Genomic DNA, 10,857 nt, shown 5'->3' with positions numbered 1-10,857 from the left:
CATACATACATACATCCGTACAAATATACAACAAGACATCAGCCCAAGCTGCAGTATTTATCAATCAGAGTGTTTGTCACTGTTGTTCCGTATTGTCGTCGTTGTGTTTTGTGTTGTTTTTTTATTTCTTGTTTAATCATCGAGTGCAACAAACATTACAACTCGAACCCGACCACCAGTTGCCCACCCACCCGCAGCTGCTTTGCGAATACGATCACGAATCAAACATAAATCAACATCAATCTAATCAAACATAATGGAAATTTGGCGCTCTGTCACAGTTAGCGCATTTCTACTATTCGGATTTGTATTTTTCTATAGTACTGTGGAGGTGGAATCGTGCAATGAAGTCGTCTGCGCCTCAATTGTCTCCAAATGCATGTTGACGCAGAGTTGCAAGTGTGAGCTCAAGAATTGCTCCTGTTGCAAAGAGTGTCTCAAATGTCTGGGCAAAAAGTACTATGAGGAATGCTGCAGTTGTGTGGGTAAGTGAAAAAAGCACCCATTTCATGCCTGCATTGTGTGCGCTTGTGTGTCTGTATATGTATGCAGGGTTAACGAGCTATTTACAAAAATGATGTGATGATCAAGACATTTTTATAGCGATTCCGATGTCGCAGTTGTTTTGTGTTGTTTTGGTATTTACATATGTATACAGATTTGTTATTGTATGTGCGCATGTGCCTAAGTGTTTGTTGTCTGTCTATCGAAATTGAAACCTGCATCTATCGATACTTTGAGCTGTCGTTTGGCACTAGGGCGCATTGAAACAATCACATCTTAACCTTACAGTTGTTGTTATGTTTCTTTGCTCCCCCTTTTTTATATGGCCTCTTCTCCTTAAAAAACAATTAATACATTTTCGGCCATCCCCCGTCAATTAGAATTTTAAATAGTTTAAATAACTACATTCCAAGTGAAAGTAACGGGTTTTCTTTTTCAATTAATTTTACGCAGACATCTTTGTTGTACTTTTATATTTGTATTTGAAATTTGTAAGGCAAATTGGTGGGTTATTTTCTAATTGTTATTAATATTAATTATTTAATTTTTTAGAGCTGTGTCCAAAACCCAACGACACGCGCAATTCGCTGTCAAAGATGTCCCATGTCGAAGATTTTGATGGCGTTCCCGAGCTCTTCAATGTACTAGCCAATACACCTGAGGACAGTAATTTTGATTACGATTGGGATGTTTTCACATTTCAAGTAGATTTCGATACCGTTTTGGCGGGTCCGAAGCTGGAAAAGGATGTTAAATACTATCTAAGTAAGTAATTCATCAAACACGCAAATAATTCTTAATAAATAAACAAACACGATGAACATTTACTTGCAACAGAAACAAATGATAAGAATCTAGAAGAGGCCATGAAGGAACGCGATAATATTGTAACCGTCAATTGTACAGTCATATATTTGGATCAGTGCGTTTCTTTGAATAAATGCCGTCAGAGCTGTCAAACAACAGGAGCGAGCAGTTATAGGTACGCAAACAAAACTTTTACATTATTTCAAAAATTAAATTTGGATTATCTACAGATGGTTTCATGATGGTTGCTGTGAATGTGTGGGCTACACTTGTATTAACTATGGCGTCAATGAGAGTCGCTGTAGGCATTGTCCTGAATCGAAAGACTTAACTGATGATTTTGACGACGATATGAATGAAGAAATGCAGGATTTCGGCGATAATATGGGTCCTTTTGACGGCTCAGTGAATAGTAATTATTAAAAGCAGCAAACAAATGCCATTTTATAAACAAAACGAAACTATATTTAACAAATTAGTTACTCAAAACAGTGACATTAATATTGTGTAGTACGAAATAATATTTGTATAGCATTATTGATTATTATTATTTTTTTTATTTAAAATTTTAGGCACTTTTGATTGTTTTGCATTTTGAATACTAAAAATGAAAATAAATGTACTTTGTATATTGTATGAGAAGCTAAATGTATTTTTTGAAATCTGTTTGTGGGCGCGCAAGGGTTAAGGCAAGTACATCAACCACAACAAGTTCATATGACAGTGCGTTCTGTTTGTTACAAAATGACAGTTAATGCGTGCATTGTTAATAGGTTGGAATTTAAACATGCTTTAATACATTAATTTGGAACAAATACAATTAAAATTTTATTAATGCCAGGCACCACACACGCACACACACATGCATTGTGGCCATCAGCTGACTGTGCGCAACCTTAGCCATCAGGTGGCAACTCTAACGCCGCAATCTGCATGTAATTTCAACAGACTGAGCAACACAGCGTTACGTATTCGAAGCGGCATAGGAAAAAGGGGACTACACAAAGTGCCTAGGAATTATGTTCAAAAGTCTGCAACATGTGAGAAATGTGCTGCAACGTGGACCCCACTATATAACGCACTGTTACCGGAATGCGTCGCTTATCAAGGATGCCAACGGCCTGGCTACTACATTGGCCGCAGCGACCGGCATTGGTCTGGGCGGTGTACGAAGGCAGCTTGCAACTTTGCCGCTTAGTCGGCGACAGGTAAAGTTGTTCCCATAGCCAGCTATAGTTGGAAATTTATAGATTGGTTTGGTTTGGCTTTGCAGTTCCGTCAGCTGCACGCCGAGTACAAGGCCATTGTCGGCGTGATAGCGCGCTCGCTGCAAGTGACGCCGCGTGAGGTGCAGCAAATGTACTTGCGTTTGATGTGTACGGGCAATCCGGAGAGACCAGGCGGTCCAAGCAAGGACAATACCAGCAGTAGCAAACCTTCCAAGCCCACAAAGTCAGAGTCCAAAGAAAGTGATGAAACGGCGGCGGAACGTACCACCACCAGTAGCAGTAGAGCTAGCACTGAACCGTCTACCAGTGGCGGTGCCAGTAGTAGCAGCAGCGGTTCACCGTCCAGTTCCAGCGAGGAGCCTAACAAAAACAACGAGAATGAGGAGAAAATGCGCTCGGTTCTGACCAAAGCGGTGCTCTGGCTCTTCACTATCTATATGTTTGTGGCTTTAATATCCCTGCTGATTACACCTCGCTCGGAGCAACCAGAGGCAAGTGTGTTTGGCACTGTCTGGGCCCAACAGTGAACCGGCAGATAATATAAGTTTCTTTCGTTTATTTAAGCACAGGGCTCAACGCGTTATGTGTCTTGGAATGAGTTTGTGCATCACATGCTTGCTGTGGGCGAGGTTAAGGAGTTGATCATACGCCCTGATATGGAAATGGTTACCATTATATTGCACGAGGGTGCTATCATAAAAGGGCGCAAAGTCACATCAACCATCTTTCATATGGCCGTTGCCGATGCTAATAAATTTGAGGAGAAGCTGCGCGAAGTGGAGAAGCGTCTGGGTATTACGGATGGTGTGCCTGTCACCTACGATCGGCAAACAGATACCACAGGTCGTATTCTTATGCTATTACTTTTTTGTGCGCTGCTCATGTCTATAGCCACGCGTATGCGCAGCATGAAGAGCCCCTTAAGTATGGATTCCTTTGTGAGTATGGTCTACGACTGTTTTTTAGAATGTGATTCCTTTAATACTTTCCCAATCTTTTGTAGAATCAAATGGGTCGCGCCAAATTCACTCTCGTGGATCCCTTCGATGGCGGCCGTGGCGTTCTCTTTCGCGATGTCGCTGGCTTAAATGAGGCTAAGCAGGAAGTTAAAGAGTTTGTGGACTATTTAAAATCACCGGAAAAGTATCAGCGCCTGGGCGCAAAGGTGCCGCGGGGAGCTTTACTGTTGGGTCCACCTGGATGCGGTAAAACCCTCCTGGCTAAGGCAGTGGCTACTGAAGCTCAAGTGCCGTTCCTCAGTATGAACGGATCCGAGTTCATTGAGATGATCGGCGGTCTGGGTGCAGCACGTGTGCGCGATTTGTTCAAGGAGGGCAAGAAGCGTGCGCCGTGCATCATTTATATAGACGAGATCGATGCAATAGGCCGACAGCGATCCGGTACCGAAAGCATGGGCCAGGGAAGCTCTGGCGAATCAGAACAAACATTGAATCAACTATTGGTCGAAATGGATGGCATGGCCACCAAGGAGGGCGTTCTTATGTTGGCGAGCACGAATCGTGCTGACATACTGGATAAGGTTAGTTTGCCATTGAGTGATTAGTCTGATTAGTTACCTGATTAGTTATGTCTATAGGCCCTCCTGCGACCAGGTCGCTTTGATCGTCACATTCTTATAGACCTGCCCACCCTGCAGGAGCGCAAGGAGATCTTCGAGAAGCATTTATCATCTGTAAAGCTGGAGGCAGCGGCTAATACGTACACACAGCGCTTAGCGCGCCTGACGCCTGGCTTTTCTGGTGCCGATATAGCCAATGTATGTAACGAGGCTGCGTTGCACGCTGCGCGTAGTATGCAAACCGTGGTGACCAGCAAAAATCTGGAATATGCCGTTGAACGATTAGTGGGTGCGTGTGACAATAACAATCTTATATTATCGGTGTATGCCTAATCACTGATATTTACAGGTGGCACAGAGAAGCGTTCGCATGCTTTGTCGTTGGCCGAGCGCAAGGTGATTGCCTACCATGAGTCTGGCCATGCATTAGTCGGCTGGATGCTGCCCAACTCAGATATATTGCTCAAGGTGACAATTGTGCCACGCACGAGCCTGGCGTTGGGTTTTGCGCAATATACACCCAGTGAGCAGCATCTCTATAGTAAGGAAGAGCTCTTCGATAAGATGTGCATGGCATTGGGCGGTCGGGCGGCAGAGAATCTGGTGTTCAATCGTATTACGACAGGCGCGCAAAACGATCTGGAGAAAGTGACAAAGATAGCCTACTCGCAAATCAAAAAGTTTGGTATGAATGAAAATATTGGACCCATGTATGTGCGAGATTCAGAGGAAACTGGCGGTAGTGGCACTGATAAGCCCTTTTCAAGAGCAATGGAGAGCATGATCGACCATGAAGCACGCCATATGGTTGCGAATGCATATATGACCACCGAGGGCATACTCACAAAGCATCGCGACAAGCTCGAGAAGGTAATATTATTGATGTATTAAATTTTTGTTTTTAAATTCGTAATTTATACAGTTAAAATTTTATTTAAAAGCCTGTTTTAAGTCTTTCGTAGCCGCACTCTTCAGTTTCCATTTAAGCTTTGATGGAACTTTACAGATCTCATTTTTTTGTATTGCTTCATAGGATTGATGTCGTTTATAAGTTTAATTCTAGTATATCATTTTGGAATTTTAATTATGTTTTTCAGTTAATTTAACTAAAAAGGAACGGCGCCAGAATAGCGATTCTATATTTTTTTATACGCCCTTGTCGATTCATCATTTTAATTTAAAGGATACTTACAAAATTGATTAAGTATTGCATTATATTTTAAAAGGACTCCAGCTATGCAGTTAGTACAGTTAATATTTCAAAAACGCCGAGATCGAAATTGTTAAATGCCACATTGTGGCAATATGCTTCGGTCCCTTTCTCTCTCTCTCTCTCGCTCTCTCTCACACAGTTTATTCATATATATGTCTTGCTCTCTTTGTTTTGTCTTTCAGCTGGCCGAGGCCCTACTCGAAAGGGAAACTCTGGACTATGATGAAGTTGTTGATCTGATAGGACCACCGCCCTATGATCCCGCCAAGCGTCGAGTGGATGGCGTTGAATTCGAGCAATCGCTTAAGAATCTGAGCAATGATGCGCCAAAAGCTTGAAAGCATCTCTGTAAGCTCGGTGTTCTTTTCACTTTGCGTTTGCCTGTGTGTGTGTGTGTTTCTGCGTGCGCATTAGTTAAATGTAAATAAAGTTGTTTACCTTTTTAATTGAATTACAAATTGCATTTATTTTCGCCTTTGACTGGTGCGCGTGTGTTATAAGCTATACCTATAAACTAATTGCTGTTAAGTACACCGATTATAGGTCATTTGGTGTGAAACGTTTGAAATTTGTTGTCTGGGCACATCTAAGCTATTGCTGCCGGACTAAGCCAGCGTATTGTTCTACATACATACATACATACATACATGCATGTGCATGTAAATACATACATATATAGATACATACATATATACAAATCAATGGACCTGAGGTAATGCAAAGTCAATTAGCAGCATTTATATTTGCACGAGTATATCGGATTACGAGTGCTAGTACAAAATAATAAATTGTGCAAATTAATGGTTCACACTTGCTTTACGGCTTTTAAGCGGTTTCTAATGGCCGTCAGGGAGCACGTGCAGCTAAGCACAATTAAAACCAACGATTTTAATGCCTCTCAATGACTAGTCAAAAGCTCAATTACATACATATGTATATTATTAACTTTGTTTACGAACATTACACCATTTTTTGCATATCCTGTTAAAATTCCATGACGATTGGATAAATAGAATCCGATTAAAGTAAAGTAGTGTTTATGCTATCGGTGCAATATATATTAATATATTGATCAATATATGTTTTAAGCTCGTAAACGTTTTCATTGATGAAAAAAGTTTATGGTAATACGCAATTGTTCATCTCGTTATTTCTGAAGATACAGTTGGAAAAGTGCGCATATTAATCAATAATTAGTAAAAATCTTCGGTGAAAGTAATCAAAACTCAAATAATTATCTCCAAATGCATGTTTGACGTAAAATAAACTGAAATATAATTTCTTCTTAGTTTTAATTCTCCGTTCTTTGGGGCACATGTTGTAGTAAAAAATGAGCTAAGATATGATATGTTGTGATATATTCTTTCTCGAGACGTTGCATCTGGTTTAATAATTTGGTTGTCTGACAAACTACAATATAGTTAATGCAGAATTTTTAGAAAAGATTTACAAGAGAAAATATGCTTTATACAAGTATAGTCTGTTAAGTGCAACTTCGTCGTAACTTGCTATACGCCTCTTATTATTATTTATTATAATCATTGGGTAGAGGTTTATTTACTGCTACTTCTATTTCCCTTTACTTGGTTTTATTGCTTCTCTCCGAACCATCAATTTCAAGTGTTAACGGCTTAGCCTCCCAAATGAGCCAGCCTCAGCTGACTGACTGATTGATTGCCTATTTAACGTAGGTTTATATAACTTATTTCAATACAAGTACATATAGTTACAAATGGAGGTATAAACTATACATATGAACATATATTGATGGCTGGAATAAATGGTTGGTCAGCATAGGGACTGATTTATTCAATTCTTTTGAAGGCAAAATTCATTGTTAAAGACTAATATTAATTGATATTTATGAAATGAATGATCTAGTAATATTGGTTCCAAATTATTTTACAATTTCAATCTCTGTTCCAGTTTTAAACTCGTACATGCTATGAACTCTTGCTTATATTTTTTATATGCCATGAGCTCAACTTTTAGAAGAATTGTATGGTTGGAGATCTAGGATTCAATATTGGTCCCAATTGTTGCTCTCAATCTTTTGCTCTCAATTCGATGAGCTTCAAAGTAGCTCAGTGCTGCTGAATGTTTAACAAAGAAGTGTGATAAGTATTGTTTATCTAAGAAGTGAAGAAATTCGGCTTAAGGGTGTGACATTCGTAATTGCTCAACAAATACGAATTGCAGGAACTCTATTAACAATCAGATGTTGGGCAAAGTTTTGTGGGCCTACGTACTTATAAGTACGAGTATATGACCGGACTTTGGCAAGACTATAGCGTATTTGCAAGCGCTTGTATCTATTTGCACGTTTCTTCTTTCTGTTTAGTGCTATGACAATATCAGGGTCTTGACATTTAGCGATAAATCGCAAGCACTTTTCTAAGCTAAACTAAAAACAAAAAAAAATTAAATAAAGTAGCCTAAGAATCGGAAAACTAGTTTGAACGTTTCGTAATTGTAGACGTCAGATTAGACCGACCGCCGACCACGGACTGTCGCCTTATTAGTTAGCGTAATTTTTATTTTTAAATATTCATTGATTTATTAACAAATTACAGTTTATCAAACGGGGCGACTCACTCACCGACGTCTCATTCGTAGTCTTAGTGTCGCTCTTAACTTTAACTCTACCCGTATTTGCGCTGTTAATGGACAAAGACGCCCCATAAATACGCGACGCCCGCAGTCTCCAGTTGTTAGTTTGTCAGTTGTCGCGGGAGCTGAAGCCGGTGAAAATGTTTTACGCAAATTTATTGAATTTCCCGTTGGCCGCAACTGTTGTTCTTCTTATTGTTGCAGCATCAGACGTTGCAGCCAAAGATACATTTCGTGAGTGAAAAGTTCTAAAGCGTGATAAATTTCTGAAACATCAAGTGTTGTTGTTGTTGTTGTTGTTTTTCCACTCAGCTGCTCCTTTGAAACGGTGTCGGGTGGACGATGAAGCATGCATTGTCAGACAAGGTCAAGCCTTTTTCCAGAATTTCAAGAACGGTTTGCCAGACCGCCAGATACCCAGTTTAGAGCCCCTGCAATTGGGCACACTTAGGGTGGTAAGTGGTGGCCCTGGTGACTCGCTACACTTCACATTGGTGTTGACGGATACCACGCTTCACAATTTCGGTGACTCGGTGGTGGTCAAGAGCCTTAAGGGCTTCACCAAGGATCTAACCAAACCGCTCAAGCTGACCTTTGTCACAGCCATGCCGGAACTGGAGCTGCACGCCAAATATGATGTGAATGGCAAAATATTGATCCTGCCTATAGTCAGCCAGGGCGATGTCGTCATGAAGCTAACCAAGGTGCTTGCCAAAACGCGGATAAGTGCGGAGCCGGACAAGCGTGCAGATGGCCGCACGTATTTGAAGATCGTCGAATATAAAACGGTCACCAAAGTTGGCACGTAAGTTGTGCAGAGTACAGTCCAAGGTGAAAACTATATGGGACCTTCACTTACCTACTGTTACTACTAGACTGTTACTACTAGACTGTTACTACTAGATTTAGACATCGCTTTATCTTTTTAGTATACAAGTATGTATTTGTTTCTATTGAATTTTGAGGACTGGAAAATTCTGTAACTTAATTGGGTTTATGATGAGTTTTCTAAATGGTTTTTCAATTCGTTAATACTTGGACATAAGTCTAATAAGTACAATACACCAGAATGCACTTGATAGATATATTAGTATGTGATGAGTATGAAATTTGTATGGCCTGTATCCGAATGGTGCAAAGTGGGTATACTATGTACATATGTATGTATGTACCTCATGATGAGCATTACGAGAAGAATCGATATATAGACATGTTCGTCTGTCCGTCCGTATGAATCCCTGAAACTGTTCAGCCATAACAGCTAGGGACAACAACATTGGTATGTACTTAGACTTGAGTTAACCATACACAGCGCCAATTTATTACGAATCATATAAGCCTCATTATTTAATATGTAGGTCCGGCAGGACGATAGTGGCGAATATCACTTGGTAAGATAACTTACTTTTTATAAAGATGTTTTAGCCAAACTTGGTATTCATAAGTTTTGTGTAACAAAAACTGCAATTTGTTACTTCGGTTTCCTTAATTTTTTTTTATACCCTGTACCCTGTAGGGTAAAAAGGGTATATTAGGTTTGTGCAAAGTATGTAACATGCAGAAGGAAGCATCTCCAACCCCATAAAGTCATATAGTCTGTCCGTCTGGATGAACGCAAGGATCTCAGAAACTATAAAAGCTAGAATAGCCAAAGTTGGCATCCAGATTCTCCTAGGTCTGAGTAAGGACGAGTTTATTTTATTTTTTGGAATTTTCCCCCCCTTCCCCCGCTACAGAATTTCGTCAATAGCGTCCACATTTCAAATGCTACCTAAACCAAACTTTGAACACATAATTTAGATATAATTATCTATTACTGTTCAAAGTACACTGTCGGGCTTGCTCGACTGTAGCGTTCTCTCTTCTTTTTAATTGTTTCTATCGTTCAAATCGATCGAAATCGGCGCAATATATTATAGTCCGCGGTAACCATATGTCTGTCTGTCTGTCCGTGCGTTTGTCCGTATGAACGTCTATCTACTACTTCCGCACTTCTAAAACTATCGCGTTGCAACTTTCCACCGACACAGATCATATTATATTAGATCGCTGTGCTCGTAATTATAGTTATATTGTATCACATTATACCCTTACTATGGAGGTATATGATGTAAGGTCCATCTTATAAGTAGCTTCAGCTCGATAAAAAGTTCACTATTCAGAGTTGACTGAGCATGGCAAGTTTTAGTCGAAATATAGGAACAGTCAATGTTTTATTGATTCGTTGAAACGTATTACTTATTGAAGGAAAGTCGATATATATATTTTTTTAAACCTCGCAAAAAAGCTCAATCGCATTCAAGGGTGTAGGCAGGGGGGTGGGAGCAACAAATTTTGCCATATAAAGTCGACCACACGTTCATTATTATGACGTACTATTTCGCCTTAAAATGGATCTGAGTTGGATTTGTTGAAGCTTTTCCATTGATCATATGCATCAGTTATTTTTTAAATGCATCGTGCGTTATTTAATCAAAATTTTAATTTTTTGACCCCCCTCCGCATTTGGTAAAAGCTGCCTACGCCCTTGATCCCATTCGATTTACGTGAAACGGATCCCTATAATATAGTATAGTATTACTGATAATGTTATCTTTTAATTTATGTTTTACAGTGGTCGATTTAACATGTCGAATCTTTTCAACGACAATGAAGAACTGCGAGAAACCACTCTGAAAACCCTAAACGATCAATGGGATGCTCTATCAAATGATGTGCAGCCCAAAATTAATGAAGCCCTGGATCGCGTCTTCAAAATGTCCCTGCAACGTTTATGGGACAATATACCATACGATGAATTCTTTGAAGACGATTAAATGTATTATATAAAGTTTAAATTGTACTTGTATAGTATCTACAATATGATATGTGTATAGAGTAGAAAAAAGTGAAACTGGTAACAAAGTAAAACGATT

At 39.7% G+C, this 10,857-nt stretch overlaps 3 protein-coding genes across 3 annotated transcripts; all 3 read left to right on the top strand.

The window, feature by feature from the left end:
- The first annotated feature begins 2 nt into the window (after positions 1-2).
- On the top strand, positions 3-1,947 carry LOC115626797 (protein twisted gastrulation). The gene is made up of 4 exons (XM_030522264.1): positions 3-485; positions 1,057-1,269; positions 1,342-1,486; positions 1,542-1,947. The coding sequence occupies exons 1-4, from the start codon at positions 257-259 to the stop codon at positions 1,732-1,734; spliced, it is 780 nt and encodes a 259-aa protein (XP_030378124.1). The 5' UTR covers positions 3-256; the 3' UTR covers positions 1,735-1,947.
- A 100-nt stretch (positions 1,948-2,047) lies between these two features.
- On the top strand, positions 2,048-5,783 carry LOC115626795 (paraplegin). The gene is made up of 7 exons (XM_030522262.1): positions 2,048-2,519; positions 2,585-3,031; positions 3,110-3,478; positions 3,544-4,080; positions 4,138-4,408; positions 4,469-4,989; positions 5,515-5,783. Exons 1-7 carry the CDS (start codon positions 2,331-2,333, stop codon positions 5,668-5,670), a joined length of 2,490 nt encoding a protein of 829 aa, XP_030378122.1. The 5' UTR covers positions 2,048-2,330; the 3' UTR covers positions 5,671-5,783.
- Positions 5,784-8,023: 2,240 nt separating this feature from the next.
- On the top strand, positions 8,024-10,852 carry LOC115626796 (circadian clock-controlled protein). Its single transcript, XM_030522263.1, has 3 exons — positions 8,024-8,176; positions 8,255-8,747; positions 10,557-10,852. The coding sequence occupies exons 1-3, from the start codon at positions 8,083-8,085 to the stop codon at positions 10,756-10,758; spliced, it is 789 nt and encodes a 262-aa protein (XP_030378123.1). The 5' UTR covers positions 8,024-8,082; the 3' UTR covers positions 10,759-10,852.
- The last annotated feature ends 5 nt before the right edge of the window (positions 10,853-10,857 follow it).

Source organism: Scaptodrosophila lebanonensis, unplaced genomic scaffold (genome assembly GCF_003285725.1).
Source record: "Scaptodrosophila lebanonensis strain 11010-0011.00,11010-0021.00 unplaced genomic scaffold, SlebRS2 tig00000089-arrow-pilon, whole genome shotgun sequence".
Classification (NCBI taxonomy): Eukaryota; Metazoa; Arthropoda; class Insecta; order Diptera; family Drosophilidae; genus Scaptodrosophila; species Scaptodrosophila lebanonensis.
Note: the sequence above shows the minus strand (reverse complement) of the source record. Positions and strands in the feature narration are given on the sequence as shown.

What these genes read in the sequence shown, in the direction of transcription:
- LOC115626795 (XM_030522262.1), top strand. Translation starts at nt 2,331, where the DNA reads ATGTTCAAAAGTCTGCAACATGTGAGAAATGTGCTGCAACGTGGACCC. An exon ending in TGCCGCTTAGTCGGCGACAG is followed by an intron (nt 2,520 to 2,584) that starts GTAAAGTTGTTC and finishes TTGGCTTTGCAG; the next exon opens with TTCCGTCAGCTGCACGCCGA. An exon ending in GTGCTGACATACTGGATAAG is followed by an intron (nt 4,081 to 4,137) that starts GTTAGTTTGCCA and finishes TTATGTCTATAG; the next exon opens with GCCCTCCTGCGACCAGGTCG.
- LOC115626796 (XM_030522263.1), top strand. Translation starts at nt 8,083, where the DNA reads ATGTTTTACGCAAATTTATTGAATTTCCCGTTGGCCGCAACTGTTGTT. An exon ending in TGCAGCCAAAGATACATTTC is followed by an intron (nt 8,177 to 8,254) that starts GTGAGTGAAAAG and finishes TTTTCCACTCAG; the next exon opens with CTGCTCCTTTGAAACGGTGT. An exon ending in ACGGTCACCAAAGTTGGCAC is followed by an intron (nt 8,748 to 10,556) that starts GTAAGTTGTGCA and finishes TATGTTTTACAG; the next exon opens with TGGTCGATTTAACATGTCGA.
- LOC115626797 (XM_030522264.1), top strand. Translation starts at nt 257, where the DNA reads ATGGAAATTTGGCGCTCTGTCACAGTTAGCGCATTTCTACTATTCGGA. An exon ending in GGAATGCTGCAGTTGTGTGG is followed by an intron (nt 486 to 1,056) that starts GTAAGTGAAAAA and finishes TTAATTTTTTAG; the next exon opens with AGCTGTGTCCAAAACCCAAC. An exon ending in GGATGTTAAATACTATCTAA is followed by an intron (nt 1,270 to 1,341) that starts GTAAGTAATTCA and finishes TACTTGCAACAG; the next exon opens with AAACAAATGATAAGAATCTA.